This window comes from Emydura macquarii, unplaced genomic scaffold (genome assembly GCF_026122565.2).
Source record: "Emydura macquarii macquarii isolate MOO-44397 ecotype Brisbane River unplaced genomic scaffold, CSIRO-AGI_Emac_v2 contig_2897, whole genome shotgun sequence".
In the NCBI taxonomy this organism is placed as follows: domain Eukaryota; kingdom Metazoa; phylum Chordata; order Testudines; family Chelidae; genus Emydura; species Emydura macquarii.
Genome location: NW_027133034.1, coordinates 38,004,697 through 38,027,034, shown reverse-complemented (window position 1 = coordinate 38,027,034; position 22,338 = coordinate 38,004,697). Strand labels below are relative to the sequence as shown.

Here is a 22,338-nt window from a genome sequence, read left to right as displayed (position 1 = left end):
TGAAAAGCGACACTGTGTTAGCAATCACTAAAGCAGCAGCTATCTGTGTACAGCCCATTACTACAAATAGATGTCAGGAGAGAATGTTGCTGTTCTGTTCGTTCTGACTCCTTTGCTCGGAAATAGGGCATCTTCTTTTAGCAAAAGAATAAAGACTAATGAGTTTGGCTGGCTTCATTGGAAAAATCTTTTGTAAATTATTGTTGTTATCATCAGTCGGTTTCTTTGCGCTGCCATTTTTGTAAAGCCTTTCTCTAGGTGTTAGGCTGTAACTAGGAGGCGCTGAAAACCTAAGGCGGAAAATTTACAACTTGATCAGCTACAAACCACACACACCAAAAAATCTGCTACTGTTGCAAACATATGTTACGGATTAAGTTAAGCAAATGGCTCTAGTTTTGCAAGGTTGAAAGCTGATAATAAAAACGTAAATGCTGAAGAGTTTGGCTTTTGTTATAGTTTTAATTCCTCAAAAGTTAACAAATCCCCCTGTATCGTTCTGGAAAACTTCGTCTGGCTGAGAAGACTGCCTCTCTTCACTGTATTCCGGCTGTAGCTTTGAATTTAATCAGGCATTAAAAGCGGCCAGGTATTCATTTCGGTGAACAAATATTTAAGGGAGTTAGGGAGTAGATAAAATCTAGAGCTTAGTGCTTATAAGTGGACAAGTATTTTCCCTTCCTTGGGAGAGAGTCTTGGGGTCAGAAACACTGTGTTTGTGAAGAGAGTTGCTTTTGCCTGTTCCATTTTATAATGTAGTACACACCTATCACATAAGAATTCCACTTCCCCTGCTTTTAAAGTGCTAGGCATTGAATAAACATCTAAGGTTTTTCCCTTCACAGTGTAAAACATGAAGGACAATATTATGCAATTCTCTCATTAGATCAAGAAAGAATAAAACTATGGATGATCCATAAGGAGGATGCTTTCTATCAGTGTATTTGTGCAGGTCCTCCTGCAGTTTACCACCTATTCTAATCGTCACTGCTCCTATAAATCAGGGATTGTTTGGTGGGGAAACCTGTAGCCTTTAGATCTCTCTCTCTCTCTCTCAAGGAAATTACACTGTAAACTATTACAGATATACACACATACGTTGTGGGCCAGTTCTGAACTCGGCCAGCAAGATCAGAATCCGGCTCCATATTTAAAGATATTACATTGAACTTACTTTTCTTGACAATCAAGAGAAACTGCATTATACTATAAGAATAAAATGACAACCATGGAGCTTTAATCAGGAATATTAACTGAGAACTTAATTAGTTTCCCTACAAACGCACAGTGGACACTTCGGAAATGAATGAGCGATTATTGATTTTCAAGAAACTAAATAAAGTCTCTCTCTATATATGTGTGTGTATATATATATATATATAAAGTGTGTGTGTGTGTGTATAAGTGTACACACACATTATATAAGTTTACACACACGCGCCTTTCTTTCATTAGTCAGTGTACATTTGACTTTGACGAATGGCCAAAAGACAAGAAAAGTCATTTAAAACGACTTTGAAGAGTTACAGGAAGGGGTAAAAAATGAAAAGGATTTCATAAATGTGTATCAAGGATAAGAAATAGAATTGACGAGGAAAAACTTAGCTGAAGAGAAAAGAAAACAATGCTATTTTTATTAAAAATTTTCAGCGTGCCACTCATAAATATTTTGAACATATCTTTTTTCTAGACAGTGGAATTGTGTGCACTAACCCTATCTTCGTCTTATTAAAATTTAGTTCTAAAATTAACTCCCACGGTCAGGTAGAGAGAAATAATGAAAAGATCCGCTGATCTGCTACACGAAACATAGGCAACTTTCTAGCTTACACAAAAAATATGTGGATAAAATATAATACAGTCCCCCCCAGTCTTAACATGTTCTGAGATCGCATGTAAAATATTTTGGAGAAAAATAATCTTAAAAACATTCAGGCAAATGACCAAATCTTCACTATGAAAGTTTAAAAACACAACGAAACCTGACAGTTTCCTTTTTCTTGTTACATTTGGAAAGGAAAATGCAGCTCAGTTAATGGTTTGGGTTTTTTTTTTTTTCTTGTACTAAATAATTTAGGAAGGTATTAAATAATCAGTTTCCTTCACCTCCCCAAAAGCAATATATCAATGTTAAACGTGGCAACATATTTAAGATTTATCTTTTTTAAAGTCTTTGATTAGAAGGCTGCCTATCTGATAAAGTCGTTTTAGAAACACCCCTGCCTTTTGTAGGGGATAATGTGTACACGTCCTGAAATCTTCTTTAGTTATAAGTATTCAACAGGTTTTTCCCCCCACTCGTTTGGATTTCCGTCCCCCCACAGTAGCAAAATCAAACGATTTCTTAAGGGCTCAATCGTTTTTAACAGTGAGTTAACTACGTTAGAGTTTGGCAGCTTTAAAAAAGTGAAGGAAATGATACCAAATAAGGAGGCTTCCGAAACCTAGATCAGCGATGGGCTCGTTAGATACTGAGCTCAATCACCCTCAATGCAAAGTAGAACAAATCGGAAGCGATCCAACTCCAGGGAAATAGCGGGACCATGGATTCACTGAAGCAATCTCTTTAAGCATGACAAATATATGAGCAGGAAAAGAGATAATTTTTAAGGGGCGCCGAGACAAAGACCTTCAACAATAAAAGTCCCGTCAAAGTGTTGAAACTCTCTGATAGACGGCCCCAGATTCCCCTTCAGATCAGATTCAGAGAACGCTTTTAAAGATGTTTCGAGGGGCAACATTTTTTTTGGTGTGTTCCCGTCTGAAATCAATTATTCCCCGCCCCACACTTTTGTAGATCCATTTTTAAACGATTGTAACATTCATTTGAACAGTAAATGTAACAAACAATCCTGCAAATCGTTACTAGCTAGTCTCCGATCCTCAGAGTTGATTTACTACCTTTAGATTGATGCGAGGCGAATGCAGGAATTTACACTAAGGTGAAACGTGTTAATGAGCAGTGTGCATCGTGCTGTATTTAACTAACTAACAAGCAAATAGCTCGCTTTCCGAGCTGGAAGGCTCTTGCTATTTTGCTAAAATGAGAGTGAAGCGCTGGGACATACAGAGGGCGTCTCTTCCTTTGCACACATCCTGCACACCAAAATACAATGGAAATGATGACCGAAGTCACAACGACCCGAGCAGGAAGAACTTGTTTAGCGGAAGGAGACTAATCCGAATACTTCACTTCTACTTTTTAATGTGTTGTCACGCAAATTGCCGTCAGGCTCTTTAGCGCGGTTGGGCTCCGGATCGGGAGCCGGGTCTCCAGGGGCTGTAATTAACAAGCTGTCTGGAAGCACCAGAACTCATCAATCGGCTCTGGCCAAGAGCGAAGCCCTTTTCAAATAGGCCAGGTGCACCTCGACTCCTCACTGCATCCGGAGCCGAGGGGCAGCTGTGAAAAAGTTTTGCACGCTGGATTTTTTCTTGAGCGAGAAATCCAGAAGAGAGAGAGAGAGAGAGAGAGAGAGAAAAGCGACCTCAAAGGGCAGTTAAGGAAGCGATCTGCCTTAAAGAGAAAAGAGGAGCAGGGGGACGTGGGAGGGACATCGGGAGAAGTTTATCCAGGAAACGTTACAAGGTGAAAACGAAAACCGAACTGGGGCGTTCAGACGCAGCAACACCGGCGAGCGCAGAAGAACAAGGTGACCTCACAGCTGTAACGTTAGGCAGGTTTCGGGGATCTTACAACTGGCAGTGGGACAGAGCGTAGTTCAGCAGCTAACTTTCCCAAAGTGATCGGTGCCTTTCGGGCGCCGGCGGCAGGCTGCGAGGGAACTAGGGTTTGGCTGAACTAGACGGAGCGATCGAAAGTTGTGGCTGGAAGTGAACTCAGAACTAGGCGCTGTCCGTGGTGCTAACGCGCGAGAGAAAAACAGTCTCACGTGTCACTTCACTTCGTTTGGCCATGGCTTCGGACCGAGTCCGGGACGAGTGAGGGGCATAGGGACGACAGAGAAGACCTAGAGTTAGTTTTTCAGCCACGTGAAATCATTTCTTACCCTCCATTCACGGTTTAGACACCATCCTTAGGTAGTTCTACTCTTTCCCCCCCATTCGTTCATAAGCCCGGACCTTCGGTCATACTTTGGAAATGACAGTTCACCATGTTTTACTTTAAAACGTCGCTTTCCACTGTCACGGCAGGAAGCCTCTGAGTCAGATACAGGGACGCTGGGCAGATGTTCTTCAGGTTCCGACAACTTGATAAAGCGTTTGAGCAAACGCAGAGACCTTTCCCTTCTCCCCCCCCCCCCCGCCCCACTTTATATATGAAATAACAATATGCAAGTACAGTCCAGGTATAATCCACAGTGACAGTAACAAAGATAAACGGTAGCAAAACGAATCCATTTTACAAGGTCATTTGCTATAAACATTTTTCAAATTTCCTCTGGCAGTGGGGGCAAAAATGAGGCTTAGTATTTTCAAACTAGCGGCACACGCACAAACAACGTGCTCACTGCTATATAGACTTTATTTTGCTCTTGATTACTTACACCCCTATTGCACTTCCCCTTACAGACGTTATTTGTTACTTCGATTCATAGACCAACGGGCAGCTATTAAAATATGGGGAAACATGAAACGCATTGCAAGCCTTAACCTTACCAAATAACTGGAATCCTCGGGGTTTTTTTCCAGCAGCGAGTAAAAATTAAATTAACAATATTTGTGCTTCCTGCCCAAAGATTGTTAATTTAATTTTTACTCGCTGCTGGAAAAAAAAATTGAGGATTCCAGTTATTTCAAGATCAAGTATCATTTTCAGTGTATTTTTAAACATGCGAACTAATCAGAAGATTGGTCGTTAGCCAAGAAACTAACTCTTCCCTGGGAACTGGAGCCCAACTTACGTTTGTAAGAAAGGGGACAAGAAGCAGAAACAACTGGCACAACGATCACCAATTGGCACCAGCTGAATTTATATTTGTTACCAGCCAATAGATCAATGTTTGCAAGATCCCTGTAGTTTTAATGGGGTTTTTTTTTCTCTCAAAAGTGTATACAAGCAACACCTTGGCAGACCTGTGGTGAGGGTGTTATTTTTAGACCTGGCCGTTCTAAGGGTTTAGATCAAGGGGGAAAACAATATTTCATCATTTAGTAAATCAAGCTTATCAAGAGAAGGTGTGAAACTGTCCGAAGGGAGGAAGCTATTTATCTAATTGTTGTGTCAGAGACACCAGCTTTAAAGAAATAGTTGGAAGGCAAAGTATAGAGATGCTACTTTGCTAGCCAGTAAGGGATTAGGTGGGGCTTGAGTAAAGAGAAGTGAAAATGACAAAAGCAGAAAACCCAGGCCTTGCCTCTGATGGGTGAAGTCTCTTCTTGTTCAGTGTAGAATTTAGTGGAAAATAACTGACTTTCGTCTCAGTCGGGATAAACCATTCTGGGCGATTGTCCCCTGGAAATAGTTATATTTACCTGCCCTCAATAGACTCATATAGGTCAGCTGCAGGAAAAAAAATAGTTAACAGTTTAATTTTAATTGCAAACATTTGCTGTCAGGTAATCGATTTGATCAATTTCCCTATAAAGTTTTGACAAAGGATCTCAGATACAGATACATAATGCAGAAATAGAACTTATGGTTCGGATTGTTCTTTTCATTTCCTATGTTTGTCTGGTCATTTGATGTTTGGACTCTACTCAGTTTTCATCTCCCTTGTATGGTATTTGTGTTACAGAGCCCCTTTGAAGTCTTTTCGCCAAGATAAGTATCAGACTTGCCTAAGAATGAAACAATTCTTGGTGGGGCGGAAAGCAGAGTTGTTGTTGTTTTTTTCCCCCCAAAAAGAAAAAAAGGTGAGACGTGTCGTTGTCTTGTATGTCCATTAAAAACAGGGATTTTAAAACCACTGCCAGTTAAAATTTATTTCAGAGATAGACATAACTAACCTCGTTTTTAGGGTGCAAAACTTTGGTAGTACCCAGATTCCTTGAGATAAGTATTTTCGTTTTTATTCATTTGAAGTAATGTGTCATTCTTTATCAGAAATCCTTTACTCTTCAAATTCAAAACTGTACAACTTTCCAATCTATTTAGGTTACACGACGCTGACTGAATAGTCTCTATCTGGTAAATTGTATTAATTAATACAACATCTTACCTGAAATTAACCGTTTAATAAAGTTACTTTAAAAACTGCATTTCCTAGCAAAATGGCTAAGAGAACCCAAACACGTTATGAAACCAAAGTTAAATGATCCAGAAGCAGGACCCCAACATATAGTCAAAATTACCCTGACTTTATAAACAACAGTAACATTAATAGTGCTTTAAGAAAATGCTACAGAGTGCTATGATTTGCAGTTTACCTACAGATCTGAGTGATGCTCCAGAAGTTTGAACAGAAATAAACATGAAATAAATTTTAAACATGAAATAAATCCTTCGAGGTAGATTTTTTTCCTGAAGTTTTTTTTTTCGGGGGGAGGAGGAGTAAAGGGCGTTTTTCTTTTACAGGTTTACTGTTGGTTTGTGATTCTCACTGAAGCCATTCTTCTTCACAAGAATACATTTTTATCAAGTTCAAAATTCATAGTGCGTCATAACTGGAGCATGCGATTATTGTGAAATTGATGGACCAGAACAAATCCTGTTGCACAGAAAATCAATTTTGTTCATATTTATGTCGAATTGTGTGTGTGTTGTACAGAAAGAGAGAGAGAAAGCGCGCGAGCTTCAGATAAGGAGTAAAACTTTGCTGAAAATGCAAAATCAAATCCTCTCTTTGCTAGGTTTGGGGTTTTTTATGGTCCAACTCATATTTGCCTTTTTTGTGGTTGTTGCTGTAAATGTGAGTTACAGTATTTAGAAAAGCGAAGTTTGGAAATGCAATAAAGCTGCTTGTCTACATCTACTTTGAAGCAATGCTAGTGGGTCTCCTATCCAGATTTTGTTAATCTCTACTTTTTGCCTTCAAACAGAACTCAGTTACAAAGAGCTTGGCAAGAGTTTTGCATCTATTCACGGGACACAAAATCTTTAATTTTCTGAGGAGTAAAAACTCCCCAAGAAACTTCATATAGCTTCTTAGGTTTTGCTTAGCATACGTGATAAAACATGATTGTCGCAGTTTGGTGACCCATGAAATTTGGGGGTTAGTTTTCTCTTCAGACCAGAGCATATAATTATGCAAATAAAGAGCTGTCACTGATCTAGTGAAATACTCACAAACACATGCAATCCAAAAGGGGACAGAAAAGTGAAAATTGGTGGTCTTATGATGGATGGTACAGTGATAAATGGCATCTGCAAAGTTTCTCGAGAAGTTCATTTTTCACACTGTAGCGAATATGTCAACATAATGCACGGTAGAGAGAGAGACACCTCTTGGAAGGTTATTTTTAGTTGGACTGACTTTAATGGAGAGTACGGTGCGATAGTATCTTAGATATGGAAGTTTTCATTTGTACTTTTGAGTGAAATTCCTAGAGGGAAAACAGTTGGTGACGTGTGTCAGCGATAGGAAAGCTACACGCTTCTTTTTCATACCCCCCCCCCCACCTTCCTTTTGATTAAGACCGAAAGAGTCAAATTCAACTTATTGACTACAATCAATGTGTTGAGATGTATAAATTCAGCTGAAAATTTATTCCCAAAGGGCTGCGTTTGAAGGGCTAAGCAAATGAGAATTTTTTCTAACCCCAAGTGTTTATTAAACAACGTGAAGTATATTTTAACCGTAAAAAAAATGTACTTTTGGGGCACAGTGTTGAAGGCCTTATTTTCCCATCCAGTCATTTAAAACCTTTCAAAATTGCATGGGGGCGGGGGGAGGGGAGGGAGTTCAGCTGGTGATTCAGTTACAATGTGTACTCATTTGTGACAAACTAACGAGACCCCTTCAAATCCAATCCTCTTCTTACATCTTTTTCTGTCATTTGAGTCTCCCAGTCCCAAAGTTACCATTCCACACTCTGTTGCATCATTTCAGATGTCATGGAGCTTCCCAGTGATGAAATCTGAGAAGGCTCATGTCAGACCTCTGACTGCTAAAGACATCACTACATGAAAGATCAGTGGTGTGAAACTTTAAAAACATCGATCCAAATGAATCAATTAAATCAACATTCATCCATCCTAAGTGTGGTTTAAGACTATCATTGTTACCTTTTTACACTACACAGATTTGGAGATAAATGCTGGAATGCTTTGATGGTTTCATCTATTCTAAAATCACTGTTAATCGACTTTGTGTTATTTTTTCCCTTTCAACAGCTTATTCTCAGAGTGAACATTCTTCACATTTAGGACACTCTAGGACTGTTGCTTCCAGTCTAGCCCAGGATAACAAAGCTGATTCTTTAGCAAGGAGGGGGCCGAGGCTTTGTTAAGTGTTGATTAAAACTCTTTCCCTGTCTCAAACTTTATTTTATTTGATTGCATTGAGATTAACGGACTGTTAGTTAAAAGGAAGAGGAACAATTCAAGAGGCTCCCAGTTAGTCACTTTGGTACAAACAAGGAAGAAATCCATATTCAAATAGAAAGAGACCTCCTAGATTCTGGGTCTGACATACACTTGGTGGTAAAACAGATCCCACCTATTCTCCTCCTCTTTTCAAAGATAAGAAACTTTATCTAGACAGGTTTGGGTACAGACGGTTTAATTTACTGCAAAGCCCAGGTGAATGGCAAAGTGTTGATGAACCATCGAAGTCACTGTAATAAACATGCATCATTAACTTGAGTCTCTCCACTCGGGCTTTGGAAGCAAACGCGGGCTAAATGTGCTTGTTTCCTAACAAACAGGCGCGGATCCAGCTAGTGGGTTTCGCCTTATAACTACGAAAGGAGGAAGGCACTTCCGCTCTCCAATGATCTCAGCTGACTCCAGTCTCCGAGTAGTTTGGGTACACTAACAATCCATCACTTTGTCTCCGATGACTAGTCCTTTACTCCCAAACGTCCTTTACGGTAAGGCTAAAACCAAACGAAGGCAGAAATGAATGAGATTTTCTTTACACACGTCCCCGCTCTTTGGAAGAGGGAGTCGCTCTTTCGCAAATTATTTCTAAATGACATTTTTCTGCCCTGCACAAGACTCAGAACAACCGATCACCTATTTTTAATTCCAAAAAACTCTAGGCCGGGTTTATTTTTACTTCTGCTTAATCATCTAAAACAGATAAGTGTCGGCAATGGGCAGTCAACAAAGACTAAAGAGCTGTCACGATAAGTTGATGTTAGGCTATTACCATTTCAACAGAGTCAGACCACCAGCAGCAAGATTTAAAATATTGATACGTTACTGCGCCGTTCAGCGTCGGGTCATGTTTTTATTCATATCTAAAACCTAAACATAAGCGCTCGATTTGCAGAGACAAACTGTTTGAGGAAACAAAGGCACATTAGAAGAGAAAAGGTTGTTTGTATTGTTATTTTTAAAGTGTAAACAGAAACAGACAAGTGGTAAGGACTCTCTGCAGTTCTTTATCCAAGCAAGAACGCAAGTCAGATTAGGGCACGAGAAAGACACTTTGGAAAGGGTATTTATTACAGTAGAATTTTTGTACACTTACTTTCCATTAAACATAAAAAAATAGATTAATTTTGTGATATTTGGCACCTTGGAAAACCCACGCATGCATTCCCAGCGGTAAGAGTTTGACGGTTGCAGGATTTGTTCGAGAGCTCTCCCCACCCTTTTGCTCTTTGACTCGAAGCACAGAACTACAACTATGAAATGCAAATCAACGAGGTAAAAACCTTATTCACATGATACACTGATTAGAGTGGAAACAAACAGGGAGGAATCCAAACGGCGTAAGTGGGTGACAGGCCAGCGCCAGGCAGGTGGTCAGCCCCGGCAGCATGAAGTGACTTGGGGAGAAATGAGGTGAACAGTATGATTACGTCTATACAGCAACCCCATAATCAACAGGTTCAATTGAAAAATATCATTACACTGGAAGCCTGCTCAGTTGCAGACGGGGCTTTTGCTTTGCCTCGGTTTAGGAAACCCCCCAGCTTGCAAAACCCCTTGTGTCGTGCTTGTGAAAGTCTAACTCAGGGAACACAGTGACTTTCATGTGTAAGGGACATTTACAAAAGGAAGCGATTTTTTTAAAAGGCAGCTAAAATGGAGAGAAGAGTGCAGATTATATCAGACAACTTTACACCGATTTACTCTGGTTACGAGCAGACGTTGCTGAAGGAAATGATGTGCGAATTGCAAAACACCAGCGGTTAGGTTAGATAAATCACAGCAATGACTGGTGTATATACATGGAGTATTACATTGTGACCCTCCAACACAGAGCACTGCACACACGTTATGAAACCAAAAAAGAAGTTAGCAAATCAACTGGAAAGATCCGGAAGAATCTCTCCTTACACTGAAGTGACATGATTCGGTTACTGGTGCGTTTACTCCAGACAACATACATTCAAATGCACATCAAACACTTACAAACATTGTATTAACAACAATAACCCCCTACCCTCACCCCTTCCTTACTGAATTCCTCCCTTCAGCTCCGAAATGGGAAAAATGAGATTAAAAAGGGGCCAGCATCACAAACCCATGTGGTGGATGCCGAGGATTTGACTGGTTTGAAGAAACACAGCGGCTGGATGAAATACCGTTTTGATTTTTGTCTTCTTTGCCTCTGCTCTAATAACATCAGAGGCGACGCAGACATGACCACTGAAGAAAAGATCACTTTAATTTAGCTCCATCAAAACTCTAAGAACTAATTAGTGTACTTGCATGCCAGACACGGTATCAGGCACATATTGTTGCTTATCAGACATTAGCAGGTAAAAGTTGCTGACATCAGCTACTATTACTAAAACCACATCCCTATGAGGTCTGCAATCTCAATGATTTTCTGAGCATTTCAATTCTGTGAAACTGGCCGTGTATTTTATGAGGTGTCTGAGGCAGGAACATTATTTTTGTAAACACTTTGAAAGAAATATGGAATTTAGGCCTGTGCTGAATCAAAAGCTGACTAATTACAGGATAACGAGGCATTACAGTAATTACAAATTCCGAATATGAAAATGTAAGCATCTTTGCATTAAAAAAAAAAAAGCAAAACCCAGTAATTCATGACTATTATTTATGTATGTATGCTATTATATTTCACAGTGTGGTCCAGACGGTTGCTGAATTGGTAAAGTACAAAGCAATTGGCATTTTAAGGTAGAACTTTCAAAAGCAAGTGGCGCTCTACCAATAATGCCATTGACTCAAAGAAGAAGAAAATCTTTATACAAAGACACTTCCCTACAAATTTGGACCAAAGTTCTTGGACCCCTTTATCTGCAGGACATGGAAAATGTAAAGAGTTGCTCCCATTTGGTCCCAGAGAAGAAAAGGCTACTGATTGTAAATATTCATTTTTTTCCACTACTCAAAATTATGTCCGTCTTTAAAAAGAGTAATTTATATTTTGCTTTGTCTCAAAATAGACATTCTATTAGAATACAAAATAAACGTATTAACCAAGTTCTAAAAGTAAAATTTTAAATACAGGTATTTAATCTATGGCACAGTTTTCACTAAAATATGTATTACAGCTCGCGATTTAAAATTAATCAGAGATACAAACTCTCTGTAATAAGGGTAATTCTAAAATCAGGAAGCAAAAGATTTCAGCAGAAATAGCATCGGTTCCTTTTGGTTTAAATTTCGTCCTTTCCTTCTGTAATGTACAGATTTATTAGAAAGCTTATTTTAAATTAAGAGACGTTCCTCCACGGAAATACCTATTTATTAATTTATTATTTCATAGGAGCTATTTTATGCACAGTCTCTCCTCTGGTCTCAAAAGAAAATAAAAGATACTGTTAGAGCGACAGAGAATAATTTATATTTATAAAGCCAAATACTACACCATCGTCTTTGTGCTATTTTCTAAAATGTCAATTTAGTCATTCTGGCTTAAATAAACCCCCTAAAAAGCACAAACAAAAAAGATTATATTGTTAGAAATGTGTCTGAGCGTTTTAAAGGCTGAAGAAGAGTAGGGAGGAGGAACAGGGGAGAGAAGTCCACCGGGATCAATGATTTAAAAGCAATTCTGTTAAAAACCCCAAGTTTGCTCCTGTCATAGAAAGCAAGCAAGCAAGCAAGGAGAGTGAACCCTGGAAGGAAGCAGCACAAATCCTGTAGGCGGTAGGACCACGAAGAAGCTGTTAAACTCTGGCATCAAGTCGGTGCAGGGCTATGTCAGGGCAATTAGAGCTGCACCATGCTGCACTGTGCAGTACTGCTGTCAGCCTTAATCTGCGCACTGATGGGCAGCACGAAATCCAAGCTACAGCCCACAGGAAGCACAACCAGTGAACCCATATTGCTTTGACAGTTGCACTCATCTAGAAATAATGCAAAACGCTATTTAGATGTATACAGCACGACCCTGTGCTCTAGGAAGAAAACAATCTAATGAGGGGCTGGGAGGCTGCTTGCCGAAAACAAGCAGCAGAGAGCTGGTTTTCTCCTCTTAAAACTCGTCGTATTTGATTCTGTTGGAGCGCCGTGTCGGGGCTGGTTTGACTGAACTGTTCTTTGCCTCTGATGCCTCGCTGAAGAATTTGAAAATCGACGGAAAACTCTTCCAGGAAGTTAGCTCGTGCCGCTCGGTACCTGCAAAACACAAAGATCACAGTTGGATTTGGTTGGGGGAGGGGGGGGGTCGTTTTGCTGTTGCGAGTTCAACCCTTAAATTGGTCAGCCCAGCACATCAACTCAGATCAGACCAGATCCCATCCACGGAGAGCGGTGCTCTTTGCTGGTACCTTTCACGAGCTCCATGTTTCAGACTCAGGAGAGGGACTGGAACAAATCACCTGTGGCAGAAGCAAGTGGTGTTATTAAAGAGCCCCCCCCCCCCCCATCACTTCACTTACAGGTGTGTCTCGTGCCGAGCGGCGTGCAGGGTTTTAGTTATACAAAGGGACTCACTGATACGAAAATCAAGAGCAGAGCCATGCACACAAAACAAGGGCGCCAGGCCACTAGGTCCGGGAGCTGATTACTTGTCCCCACACAAACCCTGGCAAGTGAAGCCTTGTCAAGTGCCGTCCGAGAACGCAGCCACTGAGGCATATTGAAGGTCCTTTCCTTCCACACAGCGCTACGCCAGCCATGCGTTTTGCCAAGTAACCTCCACGAGCCAGGAAGTTACTAACTTCACCTCCACTACCGAGACAGCTCTTGAGGTGACTTCTGTGTATTGGGGATCCTATCATTACAGTACAGTCCCTATCATTACAGTACAGTCCCTATCATTTATGTGGAGGACCACGACGTCCACGAGGAGCGATCAGCGATCGTTTTATTTCATTCCAACTCCTTCAGGCGTGGCGGGCTCTGAAGAGCCATGGGCCCTGCAAAGTTAAACACCAGACTCCCACGGCTACCTTGACAGCTGCAGTTTCATGAAAGGAGCTAAGTATCTAGCCCAACTTTAAGAAAACGGAATTTCGTCTTTAGGACACCAGTAACTGCTTCTGTAACTGAATCCCGTTTCCCTTTTGGCATTGATTTCTACAGAGGCAGTCAGAAAACATGGCTTTAAAAAACACATCATAATCACTGTAACCAGTCCTGTTACCAATAATACACTACTCAGGCAGAAAAGTGAACCTTTCCTGCAGTTCCTTCCCACTGCGTGCAAATGCATTTGTTTAAGCTGTATTATGCTGGTGTGTTTTTACTGTTTTACCGTGGCCTCATAACATTTGTTTTCGAAATACAGAGACATAATAATAATAAAACCCCACCCTCTCATACAGATAAGGAGCCGAGTGTACTGAAAGAGCTGGGATCACTTCCTAGATAACCCAGTTATGCAGAGATGCTGCCTAGAAGTCTCTGGATCCTGGGCCTCCGTTTGATACTTTAACATTGTTAATGATAATTCTTTAGTCTGTAATAGTAGGTCATTGCTATGGTTACTCTACAATGGTGCAACACTTCGCTTTCCCCCTTCAGCTATTCGCTGAGACTTGGTAACATTTGTTGCCTAGCAACAGTTTTGTGACAGTATCACAGTCTGGGAGTTACAACAATAAAGGACATGATGGCCGTGGCCTGCCCAGAGGAGAGCTCTATAGTGTGGGGTGGGTGGGTGACTTTGGGATGGGAGTGGCCCCTGGAAGAGCTGTTACAGACAACTACCCGGAATCCCTGCAGCAACACACAGAGACAAGGGAAAGCACTGCTAACAAAGACACCCCACACAGCTATCCCCCTACAGACATTGTTTACACAATGACAATCCAGCACCACACATACATTCCTTTCACAGACACCACCACTCCCCACATAGATACCCCCCTTCAGAGACACCCTTTGTGCAGACACCTCACCATAACACATAACTGCTAACACAGACATGCATTTCAAAAACAATTCACTACACACGTCCACCACAGAAACCCTTTACAGAGACAATCCACTTCACACACGGACATCACCCACAGATACCTTTTACTAAAAAGGTAATCAGCTAATACACACATCACTCCTCCAATAATACCTTTTAGAAAAAACAATCCACATCACACACATATACCCCCTACACCTTTTATACAGACAATCCATCACATCTCACTGAAATTTCTCTAGACATCTTTTAAACAAACAAAAAACAACCTCCCCAAAAAACAAAACACCTCAGCACCAAATGCAGGTATTCCCTCACAGACACCCTTTAGCCAGAGACAATCCATCACTCTGACAGACATCATGCTCAAAACAGACAATCCATTACACTGTACATCCGGGTAGTCAATAGGTGGACCATGGGACAAATCCGGCCGGCTGGGCGCTTTTGAACAGACTGTGGAATCTTTTTATTTGCTTATTATCATCATTATTGTTATTGCAGTGTGAAAAATATTTCTCTGGAGTCTCAAGCTTGACTATACTTTGACAAAAATAACTGACTACCCCTGCCGTACATAACCACCCCAAAATTACACTTTACACAGACTTCCCACTTCTATATCAAAACACCTCACCGCCACATAAAGATATAGCTCCTCCTTCACAAAAAGACAATCCACCATCCTACACATATCTTTCCATAAAGATAGAAAGACAATCCACTGCCAGCACACCTCCCTTACACAAAGATGTCATCCCCTATAGAGACCCATTTCCATAACGACACGCTGCTACCACACACAAATACAGACACTCTTTACACAAGAATAGTATCTCTCCACAGCCACCATTTACAGACACCTCACCACCAGATAATCCTTAACCAATCTTGCATAGGCAATCCTCCCCATACAGCTACTTGTACCACCACCAACTCCTTGTCTTTGCACCCGTTAACACTATATTGGGCCTCTATGGGCAGACAGCCTCCACATCTTCACCCTTAGTTCCTACACATACAGATCAACTACCACACCGCAAAAGGCATACACATACAACTCTGCCACTCCAGACTTCCCTCATTCATCTCTCTACACACACCCACATTCATTTCTGTTGGCCTAGATTTGGCTTAAATTGAATATAGAAAATATCACACTGTTTTATTCTTTATCAATTATATTTCTCCTTTGTGAAAGGCCATCTTCAGAAACAAAATGACAAAAACAATGTCCAAGAAACTTTGTTTTAATTGTCTTCCACTCCCTTTCTCCTTTTCCCATGCACCCTTCTCATTTCCTCAGAGATCACACACCAATGTTATTGAGACGCTGATCAATTTAAGCTTTCCTACAGCAAGGAACCCCTCTCCAAAAACAATTCAGGCTTTGAATCCAGAGGGCCTGCTGACTCAATGGCCTAAAGCAATTTTAACTCCCTTTCTTTATTTTCCCTTTCCTAGCAACAATCTTACTGATGGATGAACAATTTCCCTGGTGATAAAATCACTACCGTGGCTGTTTAGTTTCTAGGATTATGATGACTCTTTGCTAGAGTAATACAGAAAAGACAAGAACAAAACCCCAGCCTTGTTAGTTTGTCAACTCTCTACACTGCCCTTCACGGCCCCTTAAAGGTCAAAATTTGCCCTCAGATATGCACCTTCAGCTCCCATTGAAGGGAAAGCAAAACGTATCCTATAAAATTTAACACTATAAAGGCAGTTCATTTATTATTTATGCAAAAAAAATCTAGAAAATTGCAAGGTGTATTGGACATAAGCAACATGAGCTAGAAGTTATACTAAATGACAGTATGCCCTAGTAGGCATAACAGATTTGGTGGTTTAGTTCTCCAAATAGAATAGTAACATTGAAGAGTATGGTCTATACAAGAGAAACAGAAAGGGAAGAATAGAAGGGATAGCATTATATATCATAAATATTTGCAAAACCAATGATAGAACCAGTTGGGAATTTCCCATTAGAAATGAGTTTCTGACAGAAAATGCAGTTTCCACAAAATCAACATTTTCCAAAGGAACATGTTGATTTTGCTGAAATTTTTAATTTTCCCCATATTTAATTTTAGGTTGGTTTGACCTAAATCAGAATACTTCATTTTTTGAATAAACCTGAAATATTTGGTTTCAGATCAATTCAACAAAACATTAAACTGTATATCCCTTGTGGTATGTTGCCCTATGAGCTCCTCCATTCTCTCCTGTAGCCCTGCTTCCTGGAGAACAGATATCTCCCCTAATCAAGCTGTGCTGGGTAACTTGGGAGTCACATGATTTCGTACATCACCAAAGACGTAGTTTGGCCGGGAGCCTGGCCCATAAAGGATAATGGAGTCAAAAGGCTCCTGAACTATAATTCCTATAAGGCAGTGTGATCACTGTGGGAAAATGCAGTTTAATATCTGACTCGAAACAAAGAATTTTAGATCCATTCAGAAAAATTTCAATTTTGGAAAAGTCAAAATATTTCACTGTGATCGAAAATGAAAAACAAAACATGTAGACATTTCCAAATTAAAATTGTTCAGAATTTCCATTCTGTGAAAAATTCTGAAATTTCAACCTTTCATCTCGATTTGGGACAATCGTGTTGAAATGTCAGAATTTCTCACGGGATGGAAATTCCAACTTAATTCAGCTCTAACCAATATGAATGAAAAGAGAAGCAATAAAGTACTTTGGGTAAAGACACAAGTAATGTAAAATAAAGATGAAATTGGACATCTTCTGTAGAGTTCTAAGAGTGAAGGAAAGTGAGCATGACAAATTAAAGGACCACCTAAAGAGGAGCCCAAACTCACAGGATCCTGCATTAATAAAAAAACTTACTGAGACATCTGTTGGGTGACAAAATACAGCTAAACATCAATCATCAAAGAAATACCTATGTTACACAGAGGACAACTTCATGATCAAGAACACAGAGAATAATATAACTAACTCAATACTTTATAACACATTCTTTGCAATTATATAGCATCTTTTATGTGAAGGCTTTAAAGTATTTTACAATGATTATCATCATCCCTATGTTCAGATGGTTAATGGAGGCATAGATACAACTGACTTATCCAAGGTCTTAGAAACACAGGAATTGCCATCTTGGGTCAGACCCTTGGGCCACCTAGTCCAATATTTGGTCACCAGATCCTCCGAGAAAGATATAAGAACTCGATAGCAGGCAGATTGGGATAATTGTCCCCTGAAAATCTCATCCTAATTCCTAATAGTTAGAGATTAGTTTAAACCCAGAGGCATGAGGTTTTTATCCCTTCCACTGCAAGTCATGGCAGACTCAGAAATAAAGTCTAGGTCTCCTAGATCTCAATCATATTCCTAGTTACTAGATCAATCCAGATTAGCTACATGAGAAGCCATTGTGAATCTACTTCTTACCAAAAGAAAGAATTATTTGGGAACATGACATAATAAGAAATATTCATACCAAGTGATTAAAAGCTATTTGAATCAACATACTGTGCTAAGAAATGGGTTGGTAGAACATAGTAGTATAAAGGCTTCAAGAAAAATTGCTTGGGGTACCTGTCAAATCTAAGGTGTATGCTGTAATGGGGAAGACCTATGAAAATCCATGAGTATAGAACACAGATAAAACATCCTAAAATACGGCACAGTTAAAACAAAAATTGCACTGGAAAAAAAATGCAAGGAAACAGAAGCAGCCAGTGTAGCTTTATGAGGGTCTACTCAAATAACTGATGGTAAAAAATCTATGTTGGAAAAAGGGTATCAGGAAGTATCCTAATATGGACAGTCAGCTCAGATTCAAGTGAAAAGATAAGGGCAGTAAAAGAGCAAAATGATTTAATGTTAGCCAAAGGGATAGGAACAGGAAGAGGTATATTTATATTTACATATTTAACAAGTACCGTATATCAGGAGAATAAGGAAAACTAAAGGAGAAAGTAGGTCTGTTATTAAATGAGGTTAAACAAACAATTATTCTAAAACGGTTATGATGGTGAGCAGCTTTTAAAATCAGTATATCAAGAACAATAAAGAAAAGAGGTATTGACAATTAGAAGTAATGAAGACTTTGTCAATACAGCTGTTGATAAAAAAAAAAACTGGAAAGGGAATACTTGCAAAAACTGAATATACAAATCATCAGGCCTGGATGACATGGATCTCTGGGTCTTAAGGGAATCAGCTAATGAACTTGCTGAACTACTGGCAATTATTTCTGAAAACCCATGCAAAATCAGGTAGACATCAGAGGACTGAGGGGAAAAAAGCAAAGGTGGTGCTAATTTAAAAAAAAAAAAATTAAGAGAAATTACCATCTGGTAAATTTAACTTCAAATCTTAATAAACTAATAGGACAATATTAAAATAAAAAATCTGCAAGTACCTATCGGTAACAGGAACATTAGGATTAAGTAGGTATAGATTTATTAGGAATACCAAACTCCATCACTTTTCTTGACTGACTCATGATAATTAGTGGATGATGGGACTATCCATTACAGTGCTTCTCTCTATAGGTCTATCTGAGTGCCATTTCTAGTTGGCCGGCAACCTGGTGAAGGCATGCACAATGGATTATAGCTTTCAGCGTTCTAGTGGTCTGTGGTTACCATTATCTCTATTTTTAGATTGTTGTATAGCTATCACTAGCTAACTGGAGATCAATGGAGATAGTGATACAGACATAGATATAGGCATTATATCTAGACCATGGTAGATATAGATTTATACAGTGCATCTGATTCTAGACTGTATTACTTTGGAGTTATACTGGCATAAACCTGGAGTAATGTAACAGCGAATCGGGCCCACTATATCTAGACTGAAGTAAAGCATTTGGTACACTGTTTTATGAACATTTACTTGTTAAACTAATTCAGATTATCTTGGAAATGAGCAATGTCATTTAACCTGAAAACTGGATATAGCACTATGAACAATGAGTAATGATAAATATCAAAGCAGTGGGTTGGAGGAGGTGTCTAGAGAGGTGCCAAAGGGATTGGAAATAGGTTCATTTCTTTTAAACATGATTATTAATGATCTGGAAGAATGAGCAAACTGCATATTAATTAATTAAATTAATTAAGCAGATGATACATTAAATTGGAGGTAAAGGAAACACTAGTAACGACAGAGAAATAACAACAACAAAGCTAGGTAGGATACAAATACAGACAGGAAATAACAAAATGAGATTTGCTACCACGTTTACAAAAATGTACCTACAAAAATGAGTGAGCAATTGATTAATCAATCATCTCAGGATTCATTTGTACATACACTTATGACTGTTTGGTTTCATTTTTTTTTTCTTTTTTCCCCTAAAGAAAAAAACCTCCAAAAACAACAGAACTGGTTGGTTAGAAGAGTTTTACAAGCTCCTTCAGCTGAAATTACTGGGCTTGCAGAAGGTAAAAGCTCTACTGGCTTCACTAACAGAGCTTGAATTCCCCATAATTTGCTCTTGCTGTGATTACCAGCTGTGCTTGACAAAGATGTCCTCCTTTAGCGTTTGCCAACTGTGCAGGACAAAAAACCTCTTCTGTGGTGCTTACAAGTTGTGCAGAACAGTGGTTCCATCCTGTGGAGTTTATAAGATATGCAAGACAAAAGCTTTCCATGCTACACCAGAGCAGAGGGATTTAAATATAAAGCTCTCTGCATTGAAATATTTTTGCAGAGAAAAGTTTCTAGGTTGAGAAGTTTCTCCACAAATATTAACTACAATGCTACTGTATGGTCTGGTTCTGTGAGCTGCTCTTCAACCTCAAATCCTATTGACTTCAAAGTGAATTAAGGGTAGACCACACCTCAGGATTTGGTCCTCAGTGGAGCAATTAATATCACAGTTCCTTAAAAGCTTGATTTTACTCAATGAAAACTTTGCCACTGATATCTCAATTCCCTAAGAGCTTGATTTTACTCAATGAGAATGTACCTTTGACTTGAGAATGAGATCTGTCCCAGTGTCAGCATTCTGCATTGAAATCTTACTGAGGTGAAAACTATTGATGCAGATATTAATTAGGTTGCTAACTTAGCACTACAGTGAGTTGTGTGGCTCCAAACTTTATTAAGGTATGACCATGCTGATAAATGCAGGCGTCTGGGAGGAATATTTTTCCCCAATGTACAGTTGGCCAGATGTATTTTTCCCCCCAACGTCTGCTGAATGATCAGAGATCAGCCGCAGCTGGAGATGGGACACCAGATGAGAGATGGGAAAGGAATTTTATTTCAGGTCAGACTGGCAGGGACCTTGCGGGTTTTTGCCTTCTTCTGTAACATCAGGCATGGATCACCTGCTAGGATTATCTGGAGATAACCCACGTAATAATTCCCTGCTACTGCAAAAGCCTTGGGCATTGGTGGCACCTCAGTCCCTCCTGTTCTCTTCCTGTGTGTTGCTCACAACAGTTTAGTCTCCTGAGGACTGAAATGCTTTGGTCTAACTAAAGTCTCAGCTAAAGTCTACGGGACTCAGTATATGGGTATTGAAATTTAATGGACTGTGATATACATGAGGTCAGACTAGATGATCTAAACCCTCAGTCTGGCCTCAAGCTCAATGAAACTCAGAGCTTTAAATCTTATTAACAAAAGAGCTCAATCCTCAGAGAAGATAGTCAGTGGAATGATTCAAATTGTAAAGAGCAACCATTTTGATGTCACGTGCAAGAAGGAAAACCTCTTAAAATATACTAAAATGGGAAATATTTTTTCTTCATCTTCCATAACTCCAGGAAGTGAATGTATTTTAATCAGTCTTTCCTTAAAAAAACCATCACTTCTGGCCTATGAGAAAGTATGGAAAATGTCATCCAGAAAGAAGAATTTTTCAGAAATTTATAATCAGGTAGAAATGGGTGTACAATGAAAGTCCTGATGTGTTGTAACTTTAATTATATTTCAATGTTTGCATTTGTGTATATGAGAATTTCCCTGCCTGTGATGGAATTCAACCAGTCATGTAGATCCGATTAAACTCTCTCTTTATTGCAAAGTTATTTTTTAAAATACATTTAATTTTTTATGTTGGAAAATAGCAGGTTGTATCAAAAGAAAGGTAGGTTTTAAATTCCTGGGGTAAAGACCCCAAAAACATCCATCTAAGGTTAGAAAGTGATTCCTGGAAATTATTCAGTCTTTTGTGAATATTTTGTGCTGCCGGTTTAGCCCGTTCCCAAAATCCCTGAAAGAGCAAGCGCTCCCGAAGTGTCACCAGCAAGATTGAAGAAGGAGAGAAAAAAATCTCTTAATTAAAATCAGTAAATATTTTTGACAGGGAGAATGAGAACTTTGAAAGACTGGGCAATGGGTCCATTAGCTCAAGAGGTTTGAGAACCACTGACCATGAGAACCACTGCATGCACACTAGATGCAGTTCTAGACACTTCAATACCACAAAAATGTCAACAGTTTGAAAAGGATTAAGAGAGAAGCAACAAAAATGACTAATAAGATAAAAGCATTGATTCTGGGGGAATATTTAAAGAACTAAGTATATATAGTACGGATTTGAAAAGATGGCTTTACAGGGGTCATGAATATAATCACCTAAAAGGAGGGAAGGAAATTGTTTAGAGGATCCAAGATGGCGTAACAGGATAAAACTAAATACATTAAAATGTAGCCTTAATATCAGAGCAAATACTCCCAGAGAGCTCCTTTAGACAGTGGACTAATATTCCAAGGGAAGCTGCTGAATCCTGTGCAGTAATGGTAAGGAATGGGCAAGATGTCCTAAAATACGTTATCTCTAGTTTCTAGGATATTATCTCCCCAGATCCAGACATAATGTGTTGTATGTTTGTTAGGACATACCCTCCTCTCAACTAACCCCCACAAGCCCCCAATATTGCCCAAAATAAGCTTGCAACAGCCAAGGCAGGTTTGTGAAGCAAGATGGAAACAGGAGGATCGCACTATTGCAGTTATCATTTTACACTACTAGTTGTTAAGCACT

The 22,338-nt window shown here is 39.5% G+C and overlaps 1 protein-coding gene across 2 annotated transcripts in view; it reads right to left on the bottom strand.

Moving 5' to 3' along the window:
- Positions 1 to 8,409: 8,409 nt before the first annotated feature.
- The window catches only part of ARB2A (ARB2 cotranscriptional regulator A), a 351,893-nt gene continuing 337,964 nt past the window's right edge, over positions 8,410 to 22,338 (bottom strand). The window contains exon 11 of one of the 2 annotated variants that reach the window (XM_067568691.1): positions 8,410 to 8,940. In XM_067568691.1, coding sequence (XP_067424792.1) covers positions 8,930 to 8,940 — 11 coding nt within the window. In that variant the 3' untranslated portion in view covers positions 8,410 to 8,929. Of the gene's footprint in view, positions 8,941 to 9,276; positions 12,614 to 22,338 lie in introns of those variants that run through there. The other variant, XM_067568688.1, reaches the window with a different exon arrangement.